We start from the raw sequence: 19,005 nt of genomic DNA, 5'->3' as shown, positions 1-19,005 counted from the left end.
TAACAGCTCTAATCATTACCCACTGAGTCAGATCAATTATTAAGAAGACACACAACCACACTCTCCAAAATACAAGCGCTTAGCAAAGCTTGGAAACGCTAGAATAAATATATATGACTAGCATGAGGATGTAGAGTGTGTGTGTAGTGTAGTGTAGTGTAGTGTGTGTGTGTGTGTCACCTGTAATGTGCAGGACACTCAGAGCCGTCGGGCTGCTGCGGCTCCTCTGGAGGCATAATGAAGACCGTATGTTCACCGCTCACACACTCATCACGCTCCATCAGACGCACATCCTCTGGCTTCTCCACGTCCATCTGACACACACACACACACACACACACACACACACACACTTGATTATTTACTAGTTGTATAGACTTGAACTGAGTAAAAAGCAGTATCAATAAATAATCAACAGTCTGTTATGTTTCACAGGTGAGGCAAGTGTTCTGATTGGCCACTGCTGTGCTCACACGCAAACACACACCTTCTGCACACACTCGTCGAAGAACTCGAGGCTGGCGTGGCGATCGCTGACGAACGAACACTCCTCGATGAACTGAGTGAACATCTGAGTCTTAGTGAGCTGTGTGTAAAACTTCTGCTGCGTCCGGTCACGAGACTTCAGGAACCCTGCGCGCACATACACACACACACACACACACGCTGAAATTATTAAGAAAGATCATGTTTTTGAGATGCGCTATATTGAAAACCTTGAATGTAAAAGGCGCAGTGTGTATTCGTCCACTAGAGGGCGTGTGTTCATAATAAACAAAGGCGGAGCTGAGGTATGAACAAAACACTATTGGCTGTTTATGACAATGGGAGGAGCTTCTATATGCCCCGCCCTGTTCTCATGTTTCAGTTGAAATCGACCTTGAATAAAAATGCACATATCAGTGCACTGCAGGAGGGTGTTTAAGGCACAGTGTGACATTTTCTCTACTAGTGTGTGTGGTATGTGTGTGTGTGTGTGTGTGTGTGTGTGTGTGTGTGTGTGTACCCTGCAGGTTGAAGAGTGAGCTGCAGTCAGTGGTTCTGTCAGACGGGGCCTGTGTGATGGGCAGCAGGTATGATCTGTATCCCCTCAGTAAGCAGCTCATGAAGCGCAGGAACGCCTCCTGGATCTCCAGCTCCAGCTGCTTCTGTCGGCCGTAGATCAGATCATAATCCGTCAGCAGGAACTCCAGCGTGGCCTCCTCCTGCCCCGGCGTGTAGACTGACACACACAGAGAAAGACAGAGAGAGAGAAATGAACCCCCAAACAGTTTGTGGGAGTAAGTATGTAGTTTATGTGTGTGAGTTGTGTGTTTTTGTGTGTGTGTGTTTGTGTGTGTGCCACTCCTGTATATGTCACTCCTGTCAGCTAAGAACAGGAAACTGAGGCTACAATTCACACAGGCTCACCAAAACTGGACAATAGAAGATTGGAGAAACGTTGCCTGGTCTGATGAGTCTCCATTTCTGCTGCCACATTCGGATGCTCGGCTCACAATTTGGCCTCAACAACATGAAAGCATGGATCCATCCTGCCTTGTATCAGCGGTTCAGGCTGGTGGTGGTGGTGTAAGGGTGTGGGGGAGATTTTCTTTGGGTCCATCAGTACCAATTGAGCATGGTGTCAACACCACAGCCTACCTGAGTATTGTTCTGACCATGTCCATCCCTTTATGAGCACAGTGTCTCCATTTTCTGATGGCTACTTCCAGCAGGATAACGCACCATGTCATAAAGCACCAATCATCTCAGACTGGTTTCTTGAACATGACAATGAGTTCACTGTACTCAAATGGCCTCCACAGTCACCAGAGCTCAATCCAATAGAGCAGCTTTGGGATGTGGTGGAACGGGAGATTGGCATTATGGATGTGCAGCCGACAAATCTGCAGCAACTGTGTGATGCTATCATGTCAATATGGAGCAAAATCTCTGAGGAATATTTCCAGTAGCTTGTTGAATCTACGACACCAAGGATTAAGGCAGTTCTGAAGGCAAAAGGGGGTCCGACCCGGTACTAGTGAGGTGTACCTAATAAAGTGGCCAGTGAGTGAATATGTGCATGTGCATATGCGTGTTTATGCATGCATATATATGGGTGTGCGTATGCTTGTTTATATGTGTGTGTGTGTGTGTGTGTGTGTGTGTGTGATGAGCTGCTCCCTCACTCTTCTCCAGGGTCTTGTGCAGGTTAGTCAGTGAGTTGAGCAGGATCTTGCCATGTTTTCTGGGCAGTGAGCGCCAGGACAGAGGCTTCTTATCTTCAGACCTGCACACAGAGCTCAATATCAGCAGAAGTACACACATGAGCTGACCGAGAGGCTCTGAAAGCACCGCTCTGCTCCACATGGCTGTACTTCACTCATCAGAATACAGTCAAATTCTATTATTACTGTTATTATGAAGTACTTATTACATATCAAATGAATTTCAAAGTGTGTTTCAGTGTGTGTGGTGTGTTTATGAGAGAGAGAGAGTGTTGTGTGTTTATGAGAGAGAGAGAGTGTGTGTGTGTTTATGAGAGAGAGAGAGTGTGTGTGTGTGTGTTTATGAGAGAGAGAGAGAGTGTGTGTGTGTTTACAAATGTTCTACTTCCTCCAGCTGTACCCGCTATAATCAGCATCCCTCCCGCTCTGTGCTGAAACGGAGCGGTTAACACAGCATCCGGCGGAAAGACTCACTGGAAAATGGTGTTGGTGTCCAGATCCACACACACCACGTCAGACGGCGGGTCGTACAGGTCGAAGTAGCTGGAGTGAACGCCCACGATGAAGGGCATGGGGGCGCACAGCACATCCGCCATCCGCAGCGGGCACAGAGGGATGTACGGGCACTGCCAGCGCAGGGGAAACGTCATCTGCAGAACACACACACACACACCAGCTAGGGCTACATAGAACTGGTATATATACACATTTCTGAATAATGCATAAGCATAAACACACATAAATAACTCTGATTTACACAGATGAAGCAGCGTTTCCTCCTGATCAACTGCAGCAAACATCAGACAGACAGATGATGTTCACTGTGGTGCGAGAAGATACTAGCTATGCCTCCTCCACCTATTTATATGCACATTTTGAATATTAATATCAAAATGCCTATAAAAGCACAACTGTGGTGGATAAAGGTGAAATCTGATTAGAACAAATGCAGATAAACTGCTGTAAATTAGGACTGCAGTGATTATACTGCCAGCAGACTCTGGTCTACTGACAATTCTTATACTTCTGTGTGGTCACATGTTGTGCATTTTCAGCAGTATAGTGAGGACAGAGCGCTGTTCAGGAAAGCTAGATGGATTGTCAGTGTGGACGTGGGTCATTTTCGTTCTTAAATGCCGTTTTAAAACTAAGATGTATTAGTGTAAACAGGGCCTGAGTGTGTTATTTTTCACGAGCGGACTGCTGCAATGACAAGGGCGGGACGGAGGATGGTGATGCCGGCCTCAGCATTGTGATGTTTATCGGTTATCATCCATCGCTGTGTGGCCAATAAACATCACGATGCTGAGGCCGGCATCACCATCCCTCCGCCCCGCCCTTGTCATCTATCGACCCAACCCTAGTGCACAGTGTGCATAACCTTGTTTAGTTGCAGCAGTTTTGTTCTGTGCAGAAACGCGGTGTGGAGAAGCCTTTACGATTCATTAACCGTGACGAATTAAAGCAAGGTTAATAGTGAAATCAGGTAATCGCTGCATCCTTAGTATAAACACATTTAGAGAATAAACACATGTACAGATGCTGATCAGATATAAACGTGTGTTTGATCATTAATGTTGACAGGTATAAACGTGTGTGTGAGGGTCTTTGCGTCAGTAATGTTGGTCTGCAGCTTTCCATTGTGTCAGATGTGAAATGCTGTGAAGTATTCTTCTTCTTCTATTATTATTCCCTCCAGAACTGTCTTGAGCATCTGTCTGCGCTCCCGTCTCACGCCTCCAAAAGCCTCTGCGTTCAGTCTTGGTCTTCAGCTTATTTATTAGAGGAGAACAAACACCACTGGAGAATCTCAACAGTGCAGTAAACTCCACCTCTCTCAGTGAGATCTGTGCAGGAGCTGAGGAGGTGATGCTCTCCTGTTCCTCATCAGATGGAAACACTGCTTTATTCACAGGTGTTTAATGAGATATTCCAGTTTAGTGTCTAATCTGATCTCTGTGTGTGTGAGATGAGCTGTGGACTCACCGACAGCAGTGCTTCACTCACAGACGTCAGCACGTCGGGCCGCAGCGAGTGCAGCAGCAGCTTGTGTTCGGTCAGGACGGCCAGCAGCAGTGAACACGTGTTCTCCGGACCCAGATTCTGCAGCAGCTTCACAAAACTGGCACCACTGAGGGCAGAAAACACACAACAGCCAATCAGAACACAGAACAGAACACACCAGCCAATCAGACGACAGAAGAGAACACACTAGTCAAACAAAAACATAAAACCAATCAGAACACAACGCACAAGCCAATCACATCACAGAACACAACATTCCAGCCAATCAAAACATTTCAGCCAATTAGAACAAAGATTAAGACACATCAGCCAATCAGACGACATTTACAAACATCTTATATTCTATAATGAAAGGTTTCTAACAATAAAAAGACGTCAACAGCTATAGATAATACAAATAATAATAATAATAATAATGTATTCTAAAAGATTTAACATTTAAAAACATCTCCAGACAGAAATGGCAGTCTGATAACATTAATAGGGCTCTGCAGCAGCACATGTTTGACAGGCTATCGTAATATTGATATATTGGAGTTACTTCTCCTTTGAGTAAATGTCCAGGAGTGAGTCTAGTGTGTGTCCGGTACAGCATCTGTTATAAATGACCTCATGACACAACACACCAGCCAATCAAAACCCATACATCAAACACCAGCCAATCAAAACACATACATCAAACATCAGCCAATCAAAACACAGAACACAACACACTATCCAATTAGAACACAGAACACAATGCACCATCCAATCAGAACACAGAACACAATGCACCATCCAATCAGAGAGTGTCTCACCTGAGCGGCAGCGGAGACGACACGGGCTGACAGAGCAGCAGGTTATCATATGGAGAGAGCTGAGCAGAGACAAAACACATTAATATACACACACACACACACACACACACACACACACACACACACACACTTGTCCAAACACACTCTTTCATTTGTTCATTTTCCCCTGATTTGTGCTGCCACCTCATGCTGATTTCCCTCCCAGCACCAGATTAACCAATGATCAATCAGTAAAGATTACATCAGTGATCAGTGTGTGTGTGTGTGTGTGTGTGTGTGTGTGTGCACTCTACAGTCTGTGATTGAGGTCTGATCTACAGCCGGTGGGTGAGGAGGACGAAGCCTCCATTACGCACGTGTGTGTGTGTGTTTACTGAAGCACCGCAGCTGCGCCTGTAGGGGAGGTCAGGGGTTAATGACACGCAGAGACACAACAACAACAACAACAACAACAACAACAACAACAACAACAGCAGCTTGAGTTTCTGCTCACCTGCACCAGGATACGAGGACGCTGAGCCGAGGGGAACGGGACATTGTGCATGAAGCTCGAGATGTGCCTGCAAACACACACATATACGCACAAACAAACACACGCATCCATGCATGCACGCACATTCACACACATGCACGTGCACACACACACACACACGCAATCACACACACACGTCCATACATGCACACACACAAAACACAAATGCATGCGCACACACACATACATGCACACAATATGTGCACACACACAAAACATGCACAGGCACACATACACACATTCACGCAAAAAATGCATGCACACAAACACACACACACACAATACACGTGCAATCACAAAAAACATGCATGCACACAGGCATACAAACACACACACACATGCATATGAGCATGCATGCACAAACACACACATACAGACACGCACACAACACACACACACACACAAACACACAGAAACACACACATGCATATGAGCATGCATGCACAAACACACACATACAGACATGCACACAACACACACACACAAACACACAGAAACACACACACACACACACACACACACACACACACAGAGATCTCATGAGGGCCAGAGAAATGAAAGTGTGTTCACAGTACAGTGTGTGCAGCTGTGAGAACTGCAGTATAAACTGAGTAACTTCACCACCTCAGGGGTTTATTGTACTATAGTAATTCCCTTCATCAGTTAATCCTTACATAAACTATTTTCTTATTATGCAAATCTACAAATATATTAAATCCTTAAATTAATGATTAAATTAATTCATATATATATTCTATTCTATTTAATGTAAATGCACCTTTAGGACACCATTCATCACAGCAAATCAACCACAGAGATAAAGCTATAAACAATCGAGAAGGCAGTAAAACACAACAGAAATAAACAAATGCAAATCATTATTGGTAACAGATACACAAAACAGAGTTTATTCACACAAAGAATGGTTCTGTAACTTCAGGGTAACCTGATCTATTTAATTGCACATCTTTGATGAATACATCTATTACCTGTAAAATCAAACTCTAACCCAGGCATGGGCAAACTAGATCCTGGAGGGCTGGTGTCCCTGCAGAGTTTTGCTCCAACACTAATCAAACACACCTGAACACCCTAATTAGTGTCTTCAAGATCACTAGAAAGCTACCAGCAGGTGTGTTTGATTAGGGTTGGTGCAAAACTATGCAGGGACACCGGCCCTCCAGGATCGAGTTTGCCCATCCCTGCTCTAAACCCAACTCTACTCTAACTGTGTGATCTCCTTGGTCAGGAGCAGTGCTGGATAGGGGTGGAAGGGATCACAACCTACAGTTCGGAGCGCTCGTGACCCGTGGATTAATAACTTTTGTTGAACTATAGGTTAATCCAACAGTTTATAACAATGGCAGAGATATGGCCTCCTGCGTCATTCAGATCAACGAGTATGAAAGCATTTAGGCCTCCCTGTCAAATATAATGATGATGGAAAGAGTCGTGGAGGGAGCTAAATGCTGTCTTAGGTTATTAATTAAAGGGGTTTCCTGTCACTGTGTGTTTAGTCTGCATTAAAGGGCACCTATGGTAAAAAATCTACTTTTCAAGCTGTTTGGACAGACATATGTGCATGTATGGTGTATAGAGCGTCATATTGGGGTGATATAAGCACACCCAGTGCTTTTTTTTTCAGTTTAACAACATAAAAAACGGTGGACCAATTGGAGCGGTTTTCAGATCGACCGCTACTTTACGTAGGAGAGCGGTCCCCCCGCCCACCAATATTGATTGACAGGGCGCGTCATCATATCCTCAGTTTGTTGATTCACGTCCGCCATTTTCAGCGTGAGTGGAAGCGATATCACTAAAGGAAACACGTTAGCTCTATTTTTAGATGCAAGGCTCATTGGGCTCACCACAAGATCAATTATTCTCCACATTATCGCTCTAATCGGAATTATTGGTTGTATCTTTAGGTAGGTTTGCAACATGTGTACTCTCTCATTGAGTCTACCTTATACTTCAGCCGTTTGCATTTCTCGCGATCCAGAAGCTCCCTGTGATCTTAACTAGCATGCGTTTTTAGAGATCTAAACATCGGTTTCTATCAGGGTACACTCAAGTCGACGGCTGGGCGCCGCGGACCGCTGCAGAACCTGTTTAGAATTCAAAAATGCGTGGCGCGACGATTCAGGACACTTCATGTTCTGCCCGCACCACAGAGAGTGTCTGGTGTGCCGTGTCGCGGCTTCGAGCGGCGCATCCGGTGCCTCAGTCAAAGTTAATTCAGTGTGCGTGGTTATTAGTCTCTGTGTACAAGCTCGGCACTTGAAACTAGCACACAGTTGGCTGTAAAACTGTACAAAGACACAAATGATTTTGTACTCTCTGCTTGGTCTGTGTCAGAGTCGTACATGTACGACTGAATGCTGTAGCTCATGGCTTCGCCCCCTTGTTACGTTGGCGGGAAGCTGAAACTAGTCTACATGTGAAGCAACACACCCATAAATCAGCGAGCTGTGGACACGCCCCCAACATGACACTTAACACATTATTATAAAACAATCTGAATTGTGTTTTAAACTGAAGCTAAACTGGCACACTCAGAAGAACCAGAATATTAATATTAAATCATAAAAAAGAGGTAAACTATGTGCCCTTTAAAAGCATTCAGTGTAAAGCTGCAGGATTAAACATTAAAGATCATCATCTCAGTTCAAATTTAACAATTTATCTGGTTAAATAAACATATAATCCTTCAAAGTGCTGCAGTTAACTCTGTGTTTGATAAAGAGAGATTCAGTTGACACTTCAGTGAGTTACAAACCATTAAACAACACAGATGTGCTGAGAGAACAGCGTATAGTTCAGATATGAACACTGATGATTATGGTGAAGATTAAAATCACTGTTTAATAGAGCTTGCCGCTGGTGAGTGTTGTGTAAATTACATTGTGTAACCAACAGGTAAAGAAGAGTTCTTATTCCCTATAATGCGTTTTAGAGTAGTTGATATTGTGTGCAGTAAACATGAGCCAAGCATTAGCCAGACTAAGTTGGGTGTGTGTAAAATAAGCCCACAGAGGTGCTGAAGCTAGGTATGGGAGCCTGCTATGAGATGACTGAATATGTAAAGCACTAATAACATATGTTAAATAATCACATGAAGTTATATGTGTGAAAGGCAACACTGGAATGTAAACCTAGACCTGAGCAAGCTGGCAGAGAGCCAAAAAGATAACAGATACAGGGCACAGAGCCAAGGATGGTCAGAAGTTAAAACATGACCACCAGGGGGTGTGGCACAGAAAAGACTGTGAAAAACACAGAGCCTTTAGGAATTGTCCAGGCGAGACTTCAGAATGCTCTGAGGTCTGCGGCTTTATTATGTTAATAAAGTCTATTTTTCCTAAAAAAGTGCCTCATTGATGAAAAGGGTCGGCAACTACAACAAATGGCGCCCAACGTGGGGCTACGACACAGGTGGCGACAAACATCAAAATGATGTCACTGAATAGATTTTCAGAAATGATCCACCTATAATGAAGTGTTACGTGTGCATTGTTGATTCATTAATTGAGCATGAATATGATCTGTTGATCACGATGTTAGATTTCTATATTTAGCATTAGGCTTAGGCGGTAATATGGTATACCGCGGGATCTAAAAATAGCAATGGTGGCCAGTTTCAATACCGTTATAACCATCACTTAAATAGGAGACAAGAATTAATATTAATATTATTTATTTAATGCCTAAAAATGCGTATGCATGATTGTCATCATGGGACAGTGTGGAGGAGAGAGAGAGTGGTAAGATGGCGAGTGGTGCACCAAGTGACCAGGGGTCTCATGTATCAACGCTGCGTATGCACAAACACTTTGTGTACACAAGATTTCACGCTCACGTTTGGATTACTAACGATGAAATGACGTGAGAGTGTGTGTTGGTCAACGCCAACTTCATGTCTGGCGTACGCGTGTTTCTGGTGTGTGTTTGTTTTATTTCCACTGGCGCCTCCTAGAGGCAGTTATGTTAAATTGCACATTACAATGTATCTTTGAGCCGTGTAACAGCAGTATAAGGTTTCTATACCATGCAGTTGACCAGCCAAACATTAAAGCGCAATTTGCAGCGATCGCCAGTTTTTCCAACGTAATCTTAGCGATCAACTGCACACACACTGCTATTAAGGCGCCATCTGAAGACGAATCTGCATACGTGAATCAGAAACATTTCCATTCAATAAATGTGCAAATAAAGTATGATTTCTTAAATGCGCTTAACATAATACACACACTTATTAATGATTCCTACAGGTCTTTCTCGTGATGAAGAGTAGGCAAAATCTGATATGTAGAGGGGGGAAAAGGGAGTTCATCAGACGCTGGATTCGTACGGGGTTCATGATCGAAAGTGTCAAAACATGATGCCATGGGCTTTACGAGCTACGCCACTCACGCTGCTATAGACATTACTAAGTTTTACCCCACTGCATTAACCACGTCAGCTAAACTCTCACTCTATTTTTTTCTTTGTTAGTGATTTCGGAGGACAAATTTGCAAGTAACACAGTTTTTCTTCGGTCTACCTCCGACAGGAGCCCCTCCAATTCACATTCTGTCAAGTTTCTCTTTTTGCTTGCTTTCGCCGTAGCTTTTTTGTTTGGTTTTGCCAAAGTGGAGTCATTAGCATATTCATGAGGGGGAGGAGTCAGGGAGGGGTTTTGCACTGGTGTGCTCAGTTTCAGGTTAATTCAGATCTACAATGAGAATATGTGTGGGATTCAGCGTACGCAGTGTTTCATACATCTGAATCTTTTACTGTGTACACACATGTACAGCTTTGTCCGTACGCAATGTTTGAGTATGATTTCTACGCAAGTCTTCGTACATGAGGCCCCTGGTCTCGAAGAAGAACACAACCTCTGCAGTTTGGCAGTATTTCAGGCTTCGACTGAACGAGAAGGGAGACGTGGTAAATACGAACTAGAGGTCTGCATTCCGAATAATTTCCGAATAATGCGCGGGAGTGGTCGGTAACTCTGGTGTCATTTGAACGGGAGAGCGCGGTCTAAACGATATCGCTCCTGAGCGAGCGAGCATGCGCTGGATGCTGTTTATGTGTTTGTGTGTGTGTGAATGAGAAAGAGAGCGTGATGCTGTGCGTCGCTAGCTTGGTGCTGTCTATGTGTGTGAATGAGACAGAGCGTGGTGCTGTGTGTCTGTGTTTATACAGACAGCTTGTACAGACTGGGTTTTTGGTTTTGCTCTTCTGTTCGTGACAATGTAGTCCCCGCCAGATCTGTAATACGAACAAGACAAACAGGTGACGGCGAAGCTAAGGTCGCATATACGGTATTCAGTTTCTGAATGGTTTAGGCACAAGCCAACAGTTTGGTGACGCGTCTGAGCCTTACATCATATTTTCCGGTAATACCGGATACCGAGGGTAAATAGGCAGGAGGTTTGACGGTATGAAAGTTTGGATACCACCCAAGCCTAGTCAGCAGTATCAGCAACAGCAGCAAAGATCATTTCCCCTAATGAATATGTAGTAGGCTTAGCCTCTACAGAATATGTTCCTCATCTTCAGCTGCTTCTTTCTTCATCTTTATTTTTATTAAATTACAGCTTCTCAGTTCTGTTTGTTTACCAGTGTTTCTGCAGGAGTATTTTTGTATAAACGGTAAGCACATGACATTTGTCTCCTGCCATTTTTGCTGATCCGTGACTCAAAAACTGTAGTGTGATCCGAACCGTGCGATTTGTGATCCGTTACACACCATAGTGCTGGATTACTCTATATATCTGTGTGTGTGGACTGACTTCTCCAGCGGCAGCACGTGTGGCCCAGAGATGGAGTATCTGTAGATGAACGTGAGGAACTTCTGGAAGACGCTGAAGAAGGGCCAGTGTGAGAGCACGCAGATGCTCTTCTTGACCTGCAGGCTGCGGTTGGTGATCGGCCGGCGGTCCACCACGCTCAGCAGACCCAGACGCACACACTGACGCTCCGACACACACTCGCGCGGGTACGCCTCGTAGAACTGGATGGCAGCTCCGTAGACCTGGAGCGCACACACATACGCACACACATACGCACACACACACACACACACACACACGTACACACGCTGGTGTTTAGGGCGGCACGAGATATGGATTCAGCATCGATATCACAATGAGTGCATCAACAAGATCTACAGTGTTGAGTCTGGATCATAGTGGAGCAGCAGACACACATGATTTACACTGCAGAGTACTGTCAGAGTACTGCCAGAGTTTATTATTATTCACACACACACACACACACACACACACACCTTGTCTCCGCAGGCGCTGGTCAGCACAAAGGTGGAGAAGACGGGCAGCTGGTATTTGGTGTTGAGCGGCCAGCTCTCCACAGTCACCCCCATCGGGAGACAGAACACGGGCACTGAGTCCGGCAGAGCAAACGACTCCAGATCCTGCTCAGGATACCTGCTGATCAGACCTGCACACACACACACACACACACACACACACACACACACACGCACACTGTTTGAGAGACAGAGAGAGAAGAGAGTGTGTACGTCTGTTTCTGTGTGTTTGTGTATCTGTCTGTGTGTGTGTGTATGTGTGCTTGAGAGAAAGAGATTGTGTGTCTCTCTATTTGTGTGTGTGTGTGTGTGTGTGTCTGTTTCAAGTTTGCTTCACGCCTGCTTTTGAGTGAAGGTCCCAGCTGTTAGATCGCCCCCTGGGGGCTGGCTGCAGTACAACTCATAAAGCCCGCCTCCTCCAAGTCAACGAATGAAACTTGAGCTCAAATAAAAAATGAATTACACTTGCAGTAAAACTTCCTGAAAGAAGGTTTGGGTCAGTTGAGGCGCTGGTTATCAGCTGATAGAGCTGCAGATCTTCATTTCTGGTATGACAGTGTGTTTTTAGCCAGTGATTTAATGCTATAAAAAGGGGCGTGTCATCGTGATTGACAGTTGTGATTGACAGTTTCTCTAAGCAGACCGTCGGATGTTTGATTTCTGGGTTATTTTACCATGATAAAATGAGTTGTTCAGCAGTAAACCATGCTAGTTCCACACAGAATCTGATGGATCACTGTTTATTCTGTAAAATGTGGGCTCTATCAGGCTTTATCTTAGTTGTTGGCTGATCCACGCCTAACGTTGGTCATGATAGTGAAAATACAGGTGATCATTATCTAGCAGTAATTCTCTTTATGGGTCTGAAATAATAATTAGGAAGACTAAACTAATGTAAGCCGATCTCCACGTCGATCTCCTGTAAGGTTATTTGAGCTTGATTTACAGGACGTCTCTGATATTTTGGGTTTCGGCATGTTGTTGAGTTCATCTACTGAATTTGCTGTAATAAAATAACAATGTTCTAGAAACAAAATCTTATCTACCAAAATAGAGCTGTACATGTGATATATTATTTATTTACATCATTTACTGTTGGCTTTTAATTTGAAAACTCCTAATAAACATTAAAATGAAGGTAAAGTCCTCTTTGCCAGATATAATGAAGGCATCGAATAAACCAAATGAAAACAGAGGGAAATAATGCTAAACAATATAGAAGTGCTGATCAGCAGCTGATAGACATCCGTTGATGTGTTAATACTGCAGAGTTTATTGTACAAATTGAGGAGGATTATTGTCTATAGTGCAGGGATGAGTGAATATCCTGTTTCCCAACCCTGTTCCTGAAGGCACACCAACAGTACACATTTTCAATGTCTCCCTAATCAAACACACCTGAATCAACTCATCATAACATAAGAAGAGACTCCAACACCTGAAGTTAATGGGTCAGATGAGGGAGACATCCAAAATATGTACTGTTGGTGTGCCTCCAGGAACAGGGTTGGGAAACACTGCTCTATAGTGCAGGGATGAGTGAATATCCTGTTGATATGTAGAAATCTTGCTGTATTTATCCTTTGTTAATATAAATGCACTACTTTCCCGCATGGCCCCGCTGTTCATGGTGTGTATATGTTGGGTTCTGTTGATTAATTAAAAATAAAAACCTTTCTAAGAAATGTGTGTGTTGTTTATATGTTATTGTTCATATTTAACAAGTCATATTTCTATTATTGTGAAGATAATAAACACCAGCAACCTGTTATCAGAGAAATATTTTTTGTGCTCCTCATAGTTGAGTCTAACTAGATGGTTTATTTCTGCAGTCTAACTTATATTGTTTAATTAAACTATTAAAAACAGCTTCCATCACACAGTTTTTAATAAATCCTATATTATTACGTGTTTTAAATGTAAGTGCTGATATTTATATTAGTGAGCCTTTCGGCTGGTCAAATGAGATGCTCGGGGGGCGTGGTTAATTTGATGTCCAAGCGTTTGGTTGGAAGCTTAATTACGCAGCTCCGCCTCTGGCTCCATCAGGCAGTCCTTCTGCACATGTCCAGGCTCCAGTTTCAGCAGTGTTTTGCCACGTTCAATGGGAAATGGTGCTGTTGCGTTGTCCTTTTTTTTTACAGTCATTAGTCTGTGTGTGTTTGTGTATCTGTTTGTGTGTGTGTGTGTGAGAGAGAAACTCACCTGCTTCGTACACCAGGGCATTTGCTTTAGCTGCTGAACGCTTGTAGCAGAGATACAGTGCTGGTCCCCACTAAACGCACACACAAAATAAACACACACACATATACACACACACACACACACACACACACACACACACACACAAACACACAAACACACAGAGAAAACCATCAAAACCAGAAGAAGGGAAACTGAGAGTAAAGGAAGATGCAAATAGTCCAGAAGAGGAAGTGCAGAACTGACGGTGTTTCTGGAGTATTTTAAACTGCATGAGTCAACAAATACACACACTGAGACACTATTACACATCCAGAGTTAACACACACACACACACACTATCATCAAAAGCAGATGCTTTTAACTCTCTCTTCTGTTCTGTGTAAACAGAGAAACATTACTACAATCTCAAAGAGCTGCTTTCTGAGTGAAAACACACTGGAGTGCTGTTTACAGCTCAAACATGATCATTCAGACGTCTGAATGAATCAGTGTATCATCATCAGGCCTGTGCTGAGAGAAGCTTGTGAGTCATATGTCTGAATGAATCAGTAGCCGCATTTCCACTATCGGGCCAGTGCGAGCCAGGGCTTTAATCGGGCCAGGCCGGGCCAATAGCGCGGTAGGTTGAGAAATGAGTCCGAAATCATGTCGCGTCTCCACTGTCGGGCTAGTTGCTTGCAGCGCGTCATGCAAACACCGCCCCCAGAACGTCCCCCGAATCAAACGTCACACAACCCGTCACACAACCCGCCCACATCAGCGGGAACAAAAAACTCAAATTATAACCACAAACACAACCTGGCATCACTACGAGAGCTGGAAGATGGAGAACACCGAAGCCATTGCTTTTTTACTGTTTGTGGTCTGTTGGTGTAAGGCCAGACAGCGATCCCTGGATAAGGACATTCGAGTTCGGCGGCATTTTCCTCGGCCCAAATGTTCAGAAGAGCCCTGGTGTCCTCAACTGACCAGTACTGTCTGCTATCCATTTTTTCTTCTTCTTAGTGAGTTGATCAAGCGCGATAGCAAAACAAATGTAAGGGAAGAAAGCATCTTGTCTCCTCTTTACCTGACAGGAAACTCCGCCTTTGTACGTAACCCCGCCCCGAAGCCCCAGTTGGCCCTCCTTGGCCCAAGGTATTCGGCGGGCCGAAAAGGCCGGACGCTGGCCCCAAGGAAGCCCCGCTTTGGCCCGATTACGCCCCGGAAGTGATAGTGGAAACGCGACTGGCCTTGGCTCGCCCTGGCTTGCTCGCTTTAGGCGCGATAGTGGAAACGCGGCTAATGAATCATCATCAGGCCTGTGCTGAGAGAAGCTTGTGAGTCATTTGTCTGAATGAGTCAGTGAATCATTATCAGACCCGTGTTGAGAGAATCTTGTGAGTCATATGTCTGAATGAATCAGTGACTCAGTGAATCTCACCATGCCCGTGTTGATGTTCTTGTCCACTCTGCAGTAGGTGTGTGGTGCCGTCTCGCCCTTGCTGGGCATCAGCAGAGAGATCTCGGTGACCCCGAGTGTGTTGAGCGCCTGCGAGTCTGGAGCTCTGCGGAACATCAGGAAGGTTCTGTGGGTCGTGGGCCCGCTGGAGCTCAGGCTGGCGGAGCGGCTGTATGGTGTCGTCTCGATCACCTGCCAACCGGAGCGCACCGGCTCCTTACCCTCGTACAGAACACTGCAACACACACACAACGGTACATCAGATACAGTTCCTCATTCTGTCCCTCATCAAGCCTGGTTTACACTCGACGCGTCCGCTAGTCTGCTTGAGTGCTCGCAGCGAATGTGGCGTCATCGTGGAGTTTGCGGAGGTTCGCTTTACGCTCGGTTCCATTTGACCGCCCCCTGTCGTTTTAAAGAATTTCACAATGGCGAACGCGGCGAGTATAAAAGCAGACGCTTTACAAAGGTTGTGTGTAAGGGGGAAACACGTCAAACTAATGAAGCATTAGAGGGCACAGGGAATCAACTTAAAGGCAGAGGAATGCACTGTCTCTGACAGCTTGTGACCTCATCTGGAGTACCTTTACATGGACACAGATACTCTGATTTTAATATGATCAAGACTATACTCTAATAAATGTATATTGTGATTTTCATAACCTTAGAGGAGCACAGACACCCGCGTCATGAAATGTGGAGGTTTTTTCTTTCTATTCAGCATGCGCTATCAAATTCCAGTAAAACTACACTCGTGCACCTCAGCTTGTCATGGGGGGCATGAACAATATGTTGCTGAATGAAAGTGAAAGTGCCAAACTGCAGTTAAAGTTGAAAAATTAACAATGAAACACCCAAAATTACATGAAACTCTGCAGGAAACGAGCATAGCCTAGTGACGCAATGCCGTTAATCAATGCCGTATACGATGTAAAACGGGCTCATAAAAGGAAGATTAATAGAGCAGCTCATGTAAACACTTTAATCATATTATTGTCTTATTCAGATTAAGGCAGATCATTAGATCACTGATGTCCATGTAAACGTAATCACAAGCCCCAAACCCAGAAAAAAGGTGTTCCCTGATTTTGACAGCCTTTACTTAAATCTTAAATTCATGCTAACAAACGAATGATCAAAGTATATTAAAGTAATTTAATTCAAATTTAATTGTATTGTTCAAAATGATTAGAATATATTGTTAATCATTTATTAAATTTAGTCATCCACCATAATGTTGTGGCTTAAAAGTATCGGTCCAGGCACCACTTTGGCACCGGTACCGTTTAAAAGTATCGATTTAGCACCAATATCGAAATAACCTCAAACGTTACCCAACCCTAACCAGGGGTGGCGCATCTATAGAGGCGACCCAGGCAGCTGCCTAGGATGGCAGAAGAGTGAGGACATAGCCCAAACAAACAACCCCCCAAACACCCTAACTATAATAAATCTGCTCAACATTAATGTGACAATTAGAGGTGCAACATTACAGACTTCTCATGGCGGAGTTTGGTTTTCGGTTTTAGGTCAGGGTTTCTGTAGAGTTCGATATATGATCTGTTTTACTCTCTACAAAAAAAATTATTCTACAAGCAAAATACAAGCACAAAATAAATACAACAAAGCAAAGATAACACTCGGACTGGGCGATATGACAAAAAAACATGTTTTTCATATCAGTCGATATCGATAATCATCCCAATAAATGTCGAATCTTTATATCTATTAATTTTAAAGGATTTTGAGCATGCTAATGGATTTGTGCAGCTGATTTAACACATGCTGTGAAATGTTTTAGCTGTCTGACAATATCAATAAAATAATAAACAAAACAATCTTAATTCAGCATTTACTGTTCAACTTTTCAACAATCAAAGACATTAGCCTACACTTGGATATTACTGTTCAGCATCAGAACAAAGTAAAACAGGTTTGGAACATGTAAAGGCTGAGTTAATGGAGACAGAATGATCAGTTTTGGATGACCTCTTCTTTTAATGGTGAGAATGGTGAGTTTAGGGTAAAATATCCTTTAATATTTTATTTAGGGATGCTAACGATTACTTGAGGATATATTGATTGTCAATAACCCTTTAAACGATATACCTTATCGATGACTGATTAAGCATTTAAAGGTTTAGTTCTGCTTTGCGCTGTGAGATGCGTCCACGCATTTCTGATTATTCTCTTGACATCGCATATTGCGGGATCCATAAAACATTTATCCACAGATCTCGTTTATATCCACGGGCGTTAGCCAACTATTCGTCGCATCACTGTGAGACATGCGGGGAGCATCTCCATTCACACAACAAGTTTCTGAGTTCTCTCATGCTTCAGACCGAGGTGATTTGTCCGAGGTAATCTAAGAATACTTTCAGTGCTGTGAATCGTTAGTAAACACTGTCCTGGCTCATCCGAGTCGCTTGATTAAAATAACTGAAAGCATGAAAACAGTTTAACGGATTGTTTTGGCGTTAAAGTATATATAGCAGACTTGTTTAAAGGGCTTCACCTCAGATGTTATTCGTTCTTCTTGTTCATGTTGTAGATGACTGGCCAACATAAAATAAGGGTCTAAACAGTCTCAGCAAGTGTTAATTGAGATGGTGTGGTCTGTTATAGTGTCTTTTCGCTTTTTTTTTTCTCATAATGCACGGCTTTTGAAAATGATGACATGAGACTGCTGGGTAGCTGCGCTGATGCTCGTAGATGGTCCGCGTTTACCAACACTTGTTTCTAGCATCTTCTAGCATAGTTTCTACCAACACTAGCATCTTCATAAGGGTGGCGTTGTTTTAAATGATGAAGGTTTGTGATGTTGCCTGTTTTTGACGGCACGAGTCGTCTGCACAGTTTGCTCTGTCACGTTGCTCTGTTTTGTGTTGGACTGAAAAAATCTAAGCAGCTCCAGACTACTGAAGTTTAGTGACGTTTATTGTCAACAGTGACTGAGACCTTATTTTTTTCTTACCCCTCCAAGTGCAACTAACGCTGTATGGCTGTAAACTTGCACTACATGCGGCATCCAGATGTGCAGGCTGCAAGATACCTGCGCAGCGTTACGCATTCATAAACATTATCAACTGTCATTATCGCTTTATCGAAAAACTATATATCGTGATAATTATCGTTATCGAATTACCAGCCCTAGATAACACTAAAATAAACTGAGCTTTTCAGGGTTTTCATGTATCTAACAGCAGTCTTTAGTTATTAAAACAGCTGATAATCGAATATAACACTGCACACTGTATATAATCCTCACTGTAGACATGAAGTAAAGGTTTCGCTATACAGATCTGCAGTCAGTGAGCTCAAGATCTTCTGTTGTTTGATTAATATTAACACCGCAGACGGCAGGATTAACAGCTTTTTACAGTAAGATGAGGCACAGATGGTGTTAAAATACTGCACACGTGTTTTAATGTTGTGTGTTCTGACCCGAGCTCCACGATGGGCGGTTTGTCGTGTCCTCT

At 43.6% G+C, this 19,005-nt stretch overlaps 1 protein-coding gene across 1 annotated transcript in view; it reads right to left on the bottom strand.

Annotated features, from left to right (window-relative positions):
- Positions 1-19,005, bottom strand: part of LOC130243674 (DENN domain-containing protein 4B-like) — a 37,550-nt gene that overhangs the window by 18,280 nt on the left and 265 nt on the right. The window contains 13 exon segments of the mRNA XM_056475941.1: positions 181-314; positions 488-633; positions 1,007-1,222; positions 2,169-2,269; positions 2,682-2,857; positions 4,194-4,338; positions 5,030-5,088; positions 5,523-5,589; positions 11,342-11,583; positions 11,839-12,008; positions 14,083-14,152; positions 15,506-15,758; positions 18,971-19,005. The exon segment at positions 18,971-19,005 is cut by the window's right edge and continues 265 nt beyond it. Coding sequence (XP_056331916.1) covers positions 181-314; positions 488-633; positions 1,007-1,222; positions 2,169-2,269; positions 2,682-2,857; positions 4,194-4,338; positions 5,030-5,088; positions 5,523-5,589; positions 11,342-11,583; positions 11,839-12,008; positions 14,083-14,152; positions 15,506-15,758; positions 18,971-19,005 — 1,814 coding nt within the window.

The sequence above is a fragment of the Danio aesculapii genome, chromosome 16 (assembly GCF_903798145.1).
Source record: "Danio aesculapii chromosome 16, fDanAes4.1, whole genome shotgun sequence".
Classification (NCBI taxonomy): domain Eukaryota; kingdom Metazoa; phylum Chordata; class Actinopteri; order Cypriniformes; family Danionidae; genus Danio; species Danio aesculapii.
Note: the sequence above shows the minus strand (reverse complement) of the source record. Positions and strands in the feature narration are given on the sequence as shown.